At 31.7% G+C, this 16,712-nt stretch overlaps 1 protein-coding gene across 1 annotated transcript in view; it reads right to left on the bottom strand.

Annotated features, from left to right (window-relative positions):
- LOC143225275 (synaptogenesis protein syg-2-like) overlaps positions 1-16,712 on the bottom strand; it is a 94,755-nt gene that overhangs the window by 14,240 nt on the left and 63,803 nt on the right. Inside the window, exons 2-3 of the mRNA XM_076454372.1 lie at positions 4,181-4,516; positions 3,878-3,985 (exon numbers count right to left, since the gene is read on the bottom strand). Coding sequence (XP_076310487.1) covers positions 3,878-3,985; positions 4,181-4,516 — 444 coding nt within the window. The remainder of the gene's footprint in view (positions 1-3,877; positions 3,986-4,180; positions 4,517-16,712) is intronic.

The following is a 16,712-nucleotide window of genomic DNA, read 5'->3' as shown; positions in this document are numbered from 1 at the left end:
CGGCTGAAAGGGCGAGCATGTTTGGCACGACGGAGATGCGAATCCGCGACCCTCAGATTACGAGTAGCACCTCTTAACCGGGCCTAATGTTTATGGACTTATGATGTTAGGTATTCATTAAGGCTCTATAATCCTTAACATGCCATAAGCAAAACAAATTAAATACGAAAATAATTTTCTAACTTTCTATACAACACAAGCATAGCAAATTAAATAGAAAACATATTTTTAATAACTCTTGACAGGGGCTTCGCTAGACAATGCTTGAAATCCCCAGGTGGTGTCTTGAAAAGCTACAATAGAAAATCATGATAGGTATTGTACTGAAAGCCAAAACTTCCAGCACTTATTGCCCCGAGTCATGAATATTTTAAGTACAGATCGACGTCTTTGACCCTTGATACAGCAAAGGAAACATAAAAGTAATCTTTTTTTTTTCTAATCCTTGATACTACATAAATCCGATGAATTGAACAGAAAATATTTTTTGTAACACTTGATACGACGTAATTCCAATAAATCAAATAGAAAAATAATAGATCAACGTTTCTTTAAATGTATACTTTTGGGTGTATTATTACTAGAGACATTTTTATTTTACTTATCATCTAAAAAATTACTACATACGGTTAAAAAATCATTACGAGAAATAAAGCTCTTAAATATAATTTGTTTCTAAAGTTATGCCTTGTTTGATCTTAGGATGTAAGAATTTTATTTGAACAAATACAACTGAATTTTTCTTAATTGCATGTTTACAACTACTTATAGATTGCTTTTTTTTTCTAAACTTAAAGCTTATCATAATTATTTTTCTCTAAATATCTAATAGGGAGAAAAACTATCAGCAACACTGACTATCATAGTAATGGAATAATAACATAATATATAAAATCAAACTAGAGCAGTATAAATACTGAATATTTAAGATAATGAATATGTTGAAAATATCTCTCTTCTCGTCATCTATTTAAAAAAAAAACAATACTGAAGACAACTTGAGAGATGCACTGCTCTTCGTCAGATAGAGGTTATGAAATATTGAGTACAAAAGATACTACCATATTGATAATACAATTCGTATGATTAATATTATATAGTTGGATTAAATAGAATATTACTAAGAGTGTTCAAACTATTATAATTATTATTTGTTTTAGATGGGTCAAAATAGACTTAATAGTAGTTTTAACCTATTTTGTACTGCAATACATTTAAGCAGTCTATTCTCAATTTTTTTGAATGACTATTACATATATATATATGTATATATTCATCCTATAATCGGAAAATAGTTCGTACACATCTATTACAGAATTGGCAGACACTAAACTGAATTATAATGTTTCTTGTTTAAAAAAACAACAACAATCTCTTTTTTTTCTACGAACACTACCAACAATTTTATATATATCTGTTTACTTAGTAAAATGAATAATTCGTAAAAGAAATTCACGTTTAAGGGTATATGAAATGACGACATATATAAGTTAGTAATATTTTAATTAGGTATAATTATTAATAATACCAGCCTTCGATCTGAGTAAGCTGTATAACAAAAATTAACCAGGCAATCAGTACGACTATTTTGAATGTTCTTTGCTGTTAACGACATTTTCGACCGTAAAACTAATAATACGTCACGAAGCTCAGCTACCTCAAGATATTTAGGCTTCTCATAAGTAAATACACTGAGTTAACAGTGAAAGCTATCCTCATGATGAAAGTACGTACTAAATACATAACTGGAAGTGTTATAGAAGAAGATAGTACGTCTTACTTACTTAACCTAAAGGCACTAGTATTTAGCCCTATATATTACTAAATGTATATCTCCATGGGCTTCTAAACTTGTTGAAATAATCTGTCACCATGGTTACCCTTCCGCATACCAATCCCCGGATGATCAAACACGTAGCTGCGATTTGTAGAGAAGGACAATTACATATCTCTGCCGGTCATATCATCACCCATTTTGGAACATTGCCTTCGCTCCAAAGTACGTCACAGGACCAATCATAACAAAGCAACATGTAAATTAAGTAGTTGTTCACTTGTCCCGGCCCCGGCATTGCCAGGTGGGTTAAGGCGTTCGACTACTAATCGGAGGGTCGCGGGTTAGAATCCCGGTCGCACCAAACATGATCGCCCTTTCAGCCGTGGGGTGTTATAATGTTACGGTCAATCCCGCTATTCGTTGGTAAAAGAGTAGCCCAAGAGTTGGCGGTTGGTGGTGATGACTAGCTGCCTTCCCTCTAGTCTTCCACTGCTAAATTAGGGATGGCTAGCGCAGATAGCCCTCGAGTAGCTTTGCGCGAAATTCAAAAAAAAAAAATCACTTGGCCTAGTGACTAAGCGCTTACAGTTGCAGACTCTCTCTTAATTAACCTGAAGATGACCTAACAAAGTTGAAACGTTGTTCTGTATTTTATTTTAATTAAAGTGCTAATACCCATATCAGCTGTCTGGAGAATACATAAGCGCTTATTAACTCTTAATACAATGTTCTTCTCTATGAAAAGAGCCGAGTTTTTAAGAGGATTTCTCACTTAACCCTCAAGTTATTTCGTTTAATGCTTTTTCTTTCTACAAGATTGTTTGTCTGTTTATAATTTTGTACTTGTGGCATGTACCGTAACATAGTTTGTAATGATATGGTTTATTTTTTAATTTCGCGCAAAGCTACTCGAGGATTAGCTGTCCCTAATTTAGCGATGATAAACTGGCGGAAAAACAGCGAGCCAACACCACCCACGGCTAATTCTATGAGCTATTCTTCTTGCTAACGTATAGTGTGATTTACCATTGATTTACAATGATCCCACAACTAAAAGGGCGAGAATTTTCGGTGACGGGGATTGAAATTCCCGAATCAAAGATTGCGATTCGAGCACTCTAACCATTAGATCCCCACTATGTAGTGAAAAACTTATATTTTCACCTCTTTACCTACCATAACTTATTATGAAGTAAGCCATCTTAAAGTTTCGTAAATAAAACCAACCATCGTATATTTTGCCACATTATTTTAATATTGATGTGTAGGGAAGTTAAATACAACCCCTCACTTGCCGTGTGATGAAAGTTAAATTTAACCTCCACACCAACCATAACTTATTCTGAAATGAGTCATCATTATATACAACAGTACATATTACTTATAAAAAGCTTTTTTCCTAAACTTAAAAATTCTCATAATTATTTTTCTCTAAATATCTAATAAAGAAACAGCTTATAGTAACACTGGTCATCATATTAATAGAATAATAACATAGTATATAAAAGAAAACTGGAACAGTAGGAATACGGAATATCGAAGATAATGAATATGTCGAAAATATCTCAGTTCACGTTATCTATTTAAAAAAAAAAGACATTATAAGTGCTAAAATTAACCATAATACCTGATGACACAAACATTGTTTGCAAATAGTTGTTGAAAATCTGAATCTTTAGTTTATTATTACGTAAAGGAAGCGGTAGTAAAATATCTTACATACTGAGGATATCATAGGAAAAGACACCTGTGTACATTGCCTGGAGAAAACACATAATTATCTATTATTGGAATCATTCAAGATCTGTTATATTTTATACTTTTAGAGGTTGTTTAGTCCTAGTTATTATGGAATAATCAACCAACTATGACACAAGCTGAGTTTTCCTACGATTTAGTAAACTGTTAATTTGACTTTTTATCAGTTATTTCATGAATTAAAGAAACTAGCTTGAATAACGAAGCTGTTTCTAGATAAACGAGTACTAATTATCACGTCCCTTTGAAAAATATCTGAGATATTCTTTTTTTTATCTTTTCTTTACAAGCTAATTATGAGATAACTGACAAATTCAGAGTTATTGAGAGATACAAACTTACCGTCAGCTTCACACTTCAAAAACAGAGATGACCCCTCGTCAAATGGTCCAACAAGGCCTTCTAGTCGTTGACCATTTTCATCCATTATGATTATAGATTTGGGAGGAACTATCAAATACGTAATAAAAATATACAATTGTAATATCTTGTTGGAACGAGAAACGTTTGAGTTTATTTCTTACTTATCTAAATTTCTATACAGATTAATATGGACAAAGAGAATATAAAAGTTTAAACATACGACATAATACTTAACAGTGCTAGATCCCTATCCATCTTATCAAAAAGAACAACGATTCTTACCAATGACCTTCAGAAACACTTTCCATTTTTCAGTTCGAGCTTGTCGATAATCTACTCGACATTCGTATTCTCCTTCGTCGTCTTTATGAACGTGTTCAATCCTGAGAATGGGGGGTTTGTAGTTTAAATCGAAGTAAGTTCTTGATCCTAGAGGATCATCTGAAAAATGGTTTGCTTTGTAAAAGGAGCCAGGACGGGCGTCAAAGCTGTAGACGGGAACACCGGAATCTTCTCTGAACCATAACACCAAAGCAACATCGTCTCTATTTGGAGGGATAGTCACATTACAGGGGAGAGCGGCTGTGTATCCTTCAATGACTTGTATCTCTGGGGAAGCTGAAAAACATAATGTTGTTTTCGTCTTTTCCATTAATAATAATCATTGGCTTGATGCATATGGAAATTGTAATTTTAAGTAAAATGTAGCTTTTATCATTAACATTTTTATCGGATTCTAAGTGACTTATGGATACCTATTTTCATTTTATAAGAATGACTTAAAATCAAGTAATGTAAGAAAAATAAGATGTAAGATTTATAACAAAAGTTAAGTGGATAATCAAAACTTTATTATAATCACATCCATTTATCTCATAATCTTTTTCACTTAAAGCGATAATGGAGCCCTTTGAACTTCTTATTTTGTGAATTACGATTCACGTTGAACGACGAGATTAAACTTCACCTTTTTAAATGTAATTTAATTGGAAACTTGCTTCACACATACGAAGTTTGTTTGAAAAACTTTATACGGAACTGGGTTAAAAGAAACACAGAGCGTGAACCAAAGTTAAATAATGATCTACAATTAGCGCGCAAAGCTTTGGACTTGAAGTGTTAGTACACGTATTGTTCGCAGAGTTAAATTTTTTATTAACATACAAGACACTCCAATTTTTCTTTAAGATCAAATTAAATGCATTCAAAAACACATTCGTAATAGATTGCAATAGTGCGACAAACCACAATATTAGGTGCTATCCAAAAATACTTTGAATTTCAAGGTACAAATTTCATGACACATGCAACCTATTCATGTGAATAACAAAAAAAATCTTGCCGAAACAATATACGAATATCCAGCCCTCTGATTCCGTACATTCAACTCAATTCCATTAATTTATTCTGATATTACATCTAAATACATATACAAACACTTACAACCATGTAATATTCTTCATTTAAAGTAATTTCTTGTGAATATATATACATGTTATTACACGTACTGATAAAAACATTAACTTCTTCCGCTCTTGGTAAACTAATTTTTGGATATATATTTTTTTCTTCTGAAAACAAGATCGATGTGTAACTTTAACGAGTAAGTCTTTATTTCAAGATTTAAAAATCTGTAAGAATATAAAACATACTATTTGGGGGTGTAGATATATATAAAGTTATATTTGTATATTTAGTACAGTGGTTGTCAGGAGAACAAATATTTAAGACTGTAGAGAAAGCTGAGTTGAGTTTATTCTGTAATGAATCCTTAGAAATAGCATAATAAAGTTATAAGGCTCATTACGCTCTATGCAGAGAGTCAAAAGATTTGCTCAAGAGCACAGCAGAAAACACATATGGAAGGCACAACAAATGTGAAGAAAATATACTATTTTTTCTTGTTTTATATAGAATTCGTTTTCGCATTCAATATAACACGAGCTGTATATTTTTCTCATTAAAATGTATAAAACACACTTTTAATACCGGTACTTGTTTCACAAATAGTATCCGGATAGCGTTTATAACGTATATATAAAACAAATCAGTTGGCTTACTAAGGTATGTGCCTAAAAGCGGCAGTTTAAGGAGTAGCACCTTTTTGGTATCATAAAATATTATGATGTTTTAAAGTTTATTGTAGTTTAAATGCTTTAACACAGATCAGTAAATGACAGCTGTTTCCTGGTTCTTTGTCTCAGATATTGTAATTACATCTTCAAGCCTTAGATATATTTTTTTTGTTTGCGTCTTCATTTTTCATTATGTATACACTAACAAAATGTTTGTTTTATAGTAATTTATTGTTTTAATACCACCAGCACTAAGATAACATTTCTTCTTTCTGGATATTAAACACATTACTTTATTCATTTGTTATTGATGTTCCATATTACAACAGTGTTGAGTGAACAAATACATGTACCCATTTATGATAATTTACATTTAATTTTTAGCTTCTAATAAGAGTATATACATTTGATAAATCATCATATCATGTACTGTCAAGTAACAATACATTATTATTACACTGAGTGTACCTTTACTAAACTGAAGTCACTCTGGTAACAAGTTACATTACAGTATTGTCATATTCAGTGTTTATAGCTTTAATAAATTGAAATCACCCTTATATTAACTAACATTACATTATTATTACATTGGGTGTATATAGCTTTAATAAATTGAAATCATGCTTGTATTAAGTAACATTACAGTATTGTTACGTTGGGTTTTTAAAGCTTTATAAAACTAAAGTCACGATGATCTATTCTCTTGTCCATAGACTAACGTTGTTGGTTTTTAAGAAAACAACCCACATCGCTACAAAGTTAGAAGTATAACATTCCGACAAATGTGTTTTGTATGTCAGCAAAAAAAAAAACATTTTGCTATAATGTTAAAAGGAACACGCTTTGCAGGAGATTTATGTCAATCTCAGTAATCTTCGAGTACCATTCTAATACTAAAAGAGATAGAAACTGAATGAGGTTTTTCAGAAGTAAATAAACAATATCGTTGTAGTTAGAATGTTCACAGCTCGAGAAATTTTGCTATTTCTGGATACAGAGGTTGATTACATTAAATTAAAACGGTTTTGGAACGTTAACATGCCATGTGGTATATTTCTGTATATCTGGTCGTATTTTATCTGACTGCTAGGTATTGTAACAGTAGTTCTGCAGAGTAATTTCCATTAAAAAAAGGCTTTGTTGTAAGGCTTTCATGTTCAGCGCACACTAATTCACCCTGCAAACTCACTATAATCCACCTATGTATGAGGACGAAAATTATTTAACAACCCTTCTTCAGTACAATAATCAATAAGCCTTGCGTCTGACGAGTTGACATATGTATATTCGTGTAAAATAGTATGAATACTCATTTCATTCTCTAGCTGCTCGAGATATCTAATAGTTGAGCAGATATCTCGTGAAATTAACTTCTTTATATAACTTACTTTCAGTTCATTAACAATGATCTTTCTCTTGTCTGCTGGATACTGTTGCCTGGGCACGTGGACGGTTATGAGCTCATAGATTCCCATCTGTTATAAGACACCACAGTTTAATTAACACAGCTGGAGTATGTTATGTTGCAGGTCTGTTTCTAGAGGGTCATTAGTTATCAGTGATACCATGTGTTATAAATTCTAAATTTCCGGTCTAAACATATCTTCACAATTTGAGTATAGGAATATTTTGCATCGGAAAGTATTGCTACATACCCTCAACAATTGTTGTTTCTACAAATTTTCAATATTTCATTTAATCTAGATTCTGCTTTCATCTTATGTTAAATAACATGCACATTTTAACACTAGAAAAACAAACTAATTATAACACCATTGTGTTATTATTTAACGACAAATCGCAAATGTGATTTTATAAATAACATGTGAAGCGCTAGTTTATTATTACTTCCCTAAAGAAAGCACTAATGAAATATCTTACACATAGAGAATGTCATATAACTTAGACAAAACAAACAATTACTTTATACATGGTATTTACTTAATATTACATGGATTTTAAAAGGATTGATTTATATGAAATATTATTTATTGTAGCATGAACATTCTTCCTTTTATTTCGGCTCATACATGAACTCATATTTCTTCTTCGTTAGGCTTAGGACGTACAGACAGACTTGATATGCTCTAAAGAGTGAAATAGTCGATCAAAGATAGTGCATATCTCTAAAATTCGATTATGAAGCAGTAACTAATGTCTGAAAAGACCTGAAAAGTGACGAAATATTTTCATGTCAGATTAGACTTATTAACTCTCTGGCTAGAATTTCGTGGGAAAACAGACGTTGATACTTTACTGGTGCGAGTTGGATTTATTTATTTTTTCCTTCCTTGTTCCTCTTTGTTTCGAAGTTAAATCTAATTATGCTGGTTATTATATTATACAATATGTATGTATAGGTACAATATGTCATTAGAGTTAACACTGAGTCTTACTTATATCATACACAGAATATATTGAACCTATCTAATAGTGCACTGTGCTTCTGCTTTATGTGATATTTTACGTTTTTTGCTCACTTCCTTACTTAACTTAATGTATTTGTTTCAGACTAATTGGCCGAAACACGCATTTATTTTAATGTACTTCCTTATGTTTTCTTCTACATACCGACCAATTAGATAATAATGTTAACAATAATTGGACAGCTGTTTATAACTAGAGAGACTTTCATTTCAAATCTAGTTCGACTTGACGCAATATAAATTATCACACTAATACAAATTATAAGGTTTTGCAATAAAAATGTAAATCAGAGCGAACAAAACTATGATTTTTAACAGAAAATGAGATGGTATTAAGTTAAATCGACAAGAAACGTCAATCACAATCAAAGCCAGATCAAAATTACCCATTCATATTTTACATTTTTATATCCTGTCCTTATACATATACCACACGAATAACATGGAAAAGAGAAGACATTATGTTCCCTTGGCAAGATATTATTTTCATTTATTATCTTTAAGATCACATGACCAGATAATTCTATATTTACATATCTGTGAAATCAAATAACTCTTATTGTAAATTATTCTAGAAATGTATCACCCCCAGCGACTCAGTTATAATACACATATATATGAAAAACTCTTTTATAGTAAAAACTACGCCCTTGTGGGTGATACATTTCTAGACTAATTAACAATAAGAGATATTATTTGATTCCACAGATAACAGAAGTTCTTCATATAATACACATATATATGTGTGTGGATATGTTTTTGTAAACGTGAAAATACATTTAAGTGTTAATCCCTATCAAAGAAATTACGTTTTTTCAGTAGTTATCCAGAACATGCACAATTAACCGTAGCACCTCTGGTCCTGCCCTAAAAGGTAAATTATTATGGATATCGAATGGGACTTAATACTTCCAGGTTCATGCATAGCACCGCTTATCAGAGAGAGTAACCAATTACTAACACGTGTCAGTAGTTAGGAAGGGGAAATGGTACTACAATCAAAAACGCCATAGTTCTATTTCTTGCCGCCAGGGACGCGATACTGGACCGTCATGAGAGAAAGCCGTCATGTCAAAAGTTGTCACCAGAAGGTGTGTCATTAGGGTCGCTTTGCTAGGCCGCTATGAAAAGAGAACATAATGAATGATTACGTAATAGTGCCACAAACTAGAGAACGTGTTTTTAGGCCGCCATGACTTATACAATACCTGTCTCATCATGTCTTAGAACGCTTAACGCTAAATAATTAAATCATATATAACCAAATTGTCATAGGAAACTTATGACTAATTAATTCATTTTAATACGGACGATACAATAATTAAAACTTAGTCAATCAAGTATTTTCAATGACATGTAATATTATTTTATTGTAACATGATCACCACATACATTTTACCAGGCACACAATAACAATACATGTCTATAAGTTCACGCCTTAAATTATAGATATAATTCAATATCTATAACTTATACTTTTACTGATTTGACTTTATACATCATTTGGCATTGTTAATAAAATACTTATTATGCAATAACACTTGTACTTATTTGTGACAAAATAATTTACTCGTGTTAATTTATCTCATGTTTACAAATGTGAAGTCCAAAAAAGACATAACATTCCTTATGTCATACAAGGATAGTACAACGATTAAAACTTACTTAAGTGATTAAATATTTTTAGTAGTAAATGATTAAATTTCCTGTCCTAAAGAACTATATCTAACTATTTCTGACACATACGATACACGACTGTATGTTTAAATCGCCTTAAAAAGGGAAAATCATAAAATAATTGAAAATTATACTTTAGAAACATTTTGCACAATCAATACAATGTTTTTGATGTAATAATTAAAACTCTTACAAGTTTGTGACAAAATATTTATACGTTACTTAATCTTACATGGGTTTTAAAAGAGTTGACTTCCTCATAAGAACAGTGTCTAACTATCATTTAATTAATATGTTTGAATGAGATTACAAGTAATGGAGAAAATTATATATCTAGAATAAACAAATATATAATTTGCAATACTACATAGTTGGTCCTAAGACCAAATGATTAAAGTTACGATAGCAATTCAGTGTTTGGAAAAGAAAACAACAACGTCGGTTACTATAATTATTTTCATAATAATGAACTCAATTAATATTCGCTTAACACACATTACGATTGCTATAATAATTTTATAATAATAAACTATAATTAATATTCACTTTGCGTAAGTAATCAAAGTTTTCTTAATTTTAGAAATTATACAAAAGATTTGAAAATTAAGTCAGCCGTACACTTTACTTATAGTTTAAAAGTTATCTTCAATATAGAAATGAAGAGTTGAAAATGTGCTACGTGTTAGAGAATATTTAATTCTTTATTAATATAATGGTGTAAATAAAACAATCTATTAGACACATACAGACAAAGAACACACCCAAAACAACAAGTATTTTATTCATTTATATAAGTCAGACAAATAATCTAGAAATTTTACTTCGAATTTCTTAAGATAAAACATAATACCTATTTTTTCATATTTTATAAACCAAGTATATTTACAATCCAAATAAACTGTTACGTCCATTATACTAATCTTTTATCTACAACTCACATATTTGTCGTTTAAATATAATATAACACATTAGTTAGAAACATAGTCTTAACTTTTTAAAGGTGTAATCGTTTAAGCGTGTAAAGAAATATCGGTATCGTCCATCTTAAAATTTGGGCAATTTGTATAAATCTGACTTCGAAAGTATGGAACACATCATTTCTTTTAATGTTTCACAAATCATAGATATTAATCGATTAAGACAGTGGATTTCGGATTAAATTTTATATCTTTCTAAAGTTTGCTTCTAAAGAAAAGGCCCGGCATGGCCAAGCGTGTTAAGGCGTGCGACTCGTAATCTGAGGGTCGCGAGTTCGCATCCCGGTCGCGCCAAACATGCTCGCTCTTTCAGCCGTGGAGACGTTATAATGTGACGGTCAATCTTACTATTCGTTGGTAAAAGAGTAGCTCAAGAGTTGGCGGTGGGTGGTGATGACTAGCTGCCTTCCCTCTAGTCTTATACTGCTAAATTAGGGACGGCTAGCACAGATAGCCCTCGAGTAGCTTTGTGCGAAATTCCAAAACAAACAAACAAACAAAACAATCTAAAGAAAAAAAACATGTTAAAGTAAAATGATTCTCAATGTCACAGAATTTGACAAATAATAAAGAAAATTATAAACTGTTTGAGTTAAAAACCAGCAATCATCACATTATTTGAAAGTAAAATATGTGGTTTACAGCAATACGAGAATTTAAGACGAAACAGTGAACGATGTAAGTTATTGTTACTTTATTTTCAAGGCAAATTTTAATTCACCTTTGATAAATGTAAATTGACTCTGGCGTATTCTCATATTTTATCCGCTGTGACAATGTGTTTTTTAAACTTTATTGTATTATAACCGCTATTTAAAAGATCGAAAATAGAATTAAAGGTTTGAATCAATAAAGAGTTGTTACATGTGCATATTAAGTTGTTTTTTTTTCCCAAAGGTAATACTAGTTTAATATTGATATTAAATTATGAATACGGCTTTGATAGGTAATAATTTGTTTTCGTACTACATGTTTAACATAACAACGAATGTACAATGTCTTCTTCGTTACCCATTCCAGCTTTGTAATCACAACGTGGGTTCCCCCTCATCAAAGTTTGTAACAATATTATCCCATCTAGTTTTACTAGATCCACAACGGGTAACTGTACATATCCTTCGTTAACTTTGAACTGATAGACATGAAGTAAGGCAGCTCCTCAACAACACCTACTACCTACTGTTGGACTAATCTTGTTATGCCGAATATTTGGGACTTGGTCTTCTCATGCTCCACAAACTCAAAGTTCTTTTTACAAATGCGGTAACAGTGGCATATGTAGTCTAGTACATGTAATTAAACTAGACAGGATTATACAGTTTAAGGCTTGGCTATGTCTGTGTTGTGAAACACTCAGATAAACTCTAATAAATCATTAATCTTTCCTTGCTAAAAGGCGATAGAAGTATGTTTTTGTAGTACACTTATAAAAAACATCTGATTATCAGTTATTATAAATACTAACCAGATATTTAATTATCTATTATTATTATATTATAGTTCAATACTTCATCACTAAGCAATCTTGTAACATAATACTTCGGAGGTTTTTTCGTGTGTTTTTTTGGGGGAGTTGTTGACGCAAATCTACTCAAGGATTATTGAACCTTTACTTATGTAACCCATCCACGACATCTTTGCGGTGTGTGATTTTTGTCTTTTTTCTTTTTTTTAGAAAGGATACACGGATGAAGGACCCAAATTATACTGTTAAAGAGTACAGAAAATATAGATCCAGGAACAATAATTTTTACAGTTGGTTAGAGAAATATATAACATACATAGAGGAATTTTCTTTATATTCACGTAAAGAAATTGACAGTAGTTTCTAACAAGGTATCAATATTACTGAAATGGAAAGTTTTTAAAAGTCTGGTACACCGACATTGACGAATTAAAGAAACAGATTGCTAAGTTTTAACTTAGAAGTTGCAAGAGGTACAAAGATATTTAACGCATACGCTTCATGTTATGTGTTAACTTAAGTTATTCTTCGCCATGTAAATAATTTCTTGGATGAAAATAAAACACCTGAAAGATATGTTGTTTTTTTATTAATTTCTTGCAAAGCTACACGAGGGATATCTGGACTAGCCGTCCCTAATTTAGCAGTGCATGACTAGAGGGAAGGCAGCTAGTCATCACTACTCATCGCCTACTCTTGGATTACTTTTTTACCAACGAATAGTGAGATTGACCGTCACATTATAATGTATTCGAAATTAAAAAGGCGAGCATATTTGGTGTAACGGGAATTCGTACCCGCGACTCTCAGATTACGAGTCGGGCGCCCTAACCAATAAATATGCCTTTCCTACATAAAAAAAAATGAATTGTTAAAGGTGAAGAAAAATGTACTTTTCAGGTTTCTTTTTTTCTATCGTATTTTTCAACAAATACAGTAACTTTTGAAACATCGTGCTTACAAAATACAACATCCAAACTTGCACGACGTTTCACTTTGCCAACAATAACATAAACCAGGGAATGTGTCTACTCCAACTTTTCATAGTTCTTATATTCAGTTAAACGAACAAACGTTTTCCAGCGTAGTATTGAACCTGTACCGATGTTGTTATTATACTGTAACCTTATCGAGGTATTTGATGTGGTTTTGTTCAATAATAAGCGAACAGTAACAGCTAGCTACTCACGAAATATTCAATCATTGGTCACTATATGATTTGACAGACAACAGCAAAAAACAGTTATGTTAAGAACACAGATCAGGGACCAAATTAAATACATCGCCATTGTTAAAAGAAACGCCAAGTTTTAAAAGAAACACAGCTATAAAAAGTAGAAATTAGTAATGGTGTTACTTTGACTTTTGTTTCTGATATATCTACTTTATAAAGTGAATATATGGCTGGGCTCGTTTATAAGTTGATGTTTTTTACCTTGACAATGGTTTTGTATACTTAAATAGATTATATCTGTATAGCATAAAAACACGTGAAAACATGAGATGAATCAGAAATACATTATTATCCAAATAGCATTAATTGTTGTGTCTTTGTGTTTCCCCGAAATCTGAGCAAAGTCAGCAATATTCTGTTTTTTGTCATTAACGATCTTACGTCAAAACTGTTCAGTGTTTATATTAAATAAATAAAATACTGAGTATTTTGTAACACATCCCAATGTTTCATGTATGAAAGTAAGAAAATATTAAAAGTTAGTAGTTATTACTTGCGTAAGTCTCGAGATTTTGCTCGATCAAACCAGTTAACCTACTTTGTTCGCTGTGAATTATATATATATTAAATATTGCGCAAAAAATATACATAATCTATCTATCTACACACAGTTAGCCATAAATCTGAACTGCCAGACTAAAATGACAGCAATATTTCAACATTATTCACCTCTAACTCTGGGATTACTATTTTTTTGACCAAATAACAGGGTTTTTACCGTTACTCTTAAAACGCACCCTCTACACTAAATTATGAAGCATGTTATTGAATCAACGAAATTTAAACCATGAACCTTTAACAAATTGTTAGGAAATGTTAATGTTTTACGACATTATATATTTATCCAACATATTATAATTTTATAGCTATATAATAATAAATAACAATCAAACATTTTTGCCATTTTGTTGCACGATTCCAAATCCGTACCAATATTTAGTTAAAAATTTAGAAAAACCTTTGGGATAAAATTCAAATTAAAATAATTAAAAGTACTATGTGTATCCGTTCATTTAAAGTCACACAGCCAATGAAAATTCGCAAACAGACTGTTTGATAAATACTTATACCGCTAGAAACTGGGTTTCGATACTCGTTGTGGGCGAAGCACAGATAGCCCACTGCATAGCTTTGTTCTAATTCCAATCAAACAAACACACAAAATACTTCCTCGACGAAACTCACGACGGTATGTCTGTTGACTTGCAACACTAGAAACAGAACTTCGATAGCGTGGTGGGCAGAGTATACATAGTTTATTGAGCAGCTTTTTACTTAATTCAAATCAAACAAAATACAATACTGGCCTTTATTTCAGCTCAAATTAGGAAAATAAAGGATTATTAATTTAATACTCATAAACAATAATCAAAAACAAACTATTATGACTAGTAAAATCTCTCTGAAATCAAAACTTTGAATGGCTGTTGTGCTAGTTAGTTTTCTCCTTACTTGTTTAGAAAGAATTACAATTGCATAATCTTCAATCGAAGTTTTATTTTTTAATCAGCATCCAGTAAAGTTCTGCACATTGTAATCATGTTGGATACAATTAGCAAGATACACAACCAATTACAACGGTAATTACAATGATTACAATGATTTATTGCAAACATCACGAAACATTATTTTACATAAATCTGTAAAATTATTGTCACACGTATTTATGCATGTTTTTGGAAGTTGCACATTTTTGCAGCAATAAACACTTTTAAATAAGCAGATTCATTTTTTTAAAAAAGTTGTATTTGTAGTAGACTTTGCAGGATATAACCGAGGACAATATGAATTTAAATTTTTATTGTATATTTATTACTAAGAGTATCCAAGCGCGTAAGGCGTGCGACTCGTAATCCGAGGGTCGCGGGTTCGCGCCCGCGTCGCGCTAAACATGCTCGCCCTCCCAGCCGTGGGGGTGTATAATGTGACGGTCAATCCCACTATTCGTTGGTAAAAGAGTAGCCCAAGAGTTGGCGGTGGGTGGTGATGACTAGCTGCCTTCCCTTTAGTCTTACACTGCTAAATTAGGGACGACTAGCACAGATAGCCCTCGAGTAGCTTTGTGCGAAATTCCAAAACAAACAAACAAACAAATACTAAGAATATATCCTCAATTTGAATTTTGTATTTCTTATTAAGAGTCTCTTCGTCCATCCCTAATTTTGAGCTACTAATCGAAGAGAATGCAGCCAATCAGCAGGTTATACCTTACCATTCACGCCAAGGGATTGCATGTCACCGTTAGAACGAATCACAGCTTAAAGTGCAGAGAATATTTTTGTGGTATCACACGAATTCCATTGCAACTCGCCCGCTCATAAATCAATAGTTCTTTTACAAGGATCAAGCACGTGCCTGAATGATAAAAATATTCTAATGCAAATAATAGTTTCAGCTTCTGGATTGGGTTAGTTTTCCATAATATATAGGAATGAAGGTTTTGATAATTTCTTTATTTTGCGTGATGTATGTACTGTACATCCTGTAATTTAATGTTACAAGACTAACCATGTAACACGGATAAACTGTTTCTACTAATTATAGTGTGCTAAGCAGTAGTGTCTGTTAATTATATATGGTTATAGGTTGCTTGTATGAGTGTGTGTATTGTTTTAAATTAATGCTGTTTTTAAGCTTCCAAATAAAACGTGTGCAATTTATAAACCAATATTATATATTCTGAAGTGTGAAGCTAGAGTCTGTTACTGTCAAGAATAACTACTCTGTGAAGAACACGTGAAACAAACATTGAAAAAGTAAGGTTTTACTATCAAGCTACATTTTTGGTTTACACTGTACACAACTTATGATTCAAACAAGGGTAGAAAGCAATATCTCAATTGCTTGTCTATGCCATGAAGATTTCATAAACTGTTATAATCATAATACATACACTGTGATGTTTGCTCTATTACAAGTTTTCTATTGTATGCAATTTTGTTTCGTATGCTTTTGAATGG

The sequence above is a fragment of the Tachypleus tridentatus genome, chromosome 9 (assembly GCF_004210375.1).
Source record: "Tachypleus tridentatus isolate NWPU-2018 chromosome 9, ASM421037v1, whole genome shotgun sequence".
NCBI lineage: Eukaryota > Metazoa > Arthropoda > Merostomata > Xiphosura > Limulidae > Tachypleus > Tachypleus tridentatus.
Note: the sequence above shows the minus strand (reverse complement) of the source record. Positions and strands in the feature narration are given on the sequence as shown.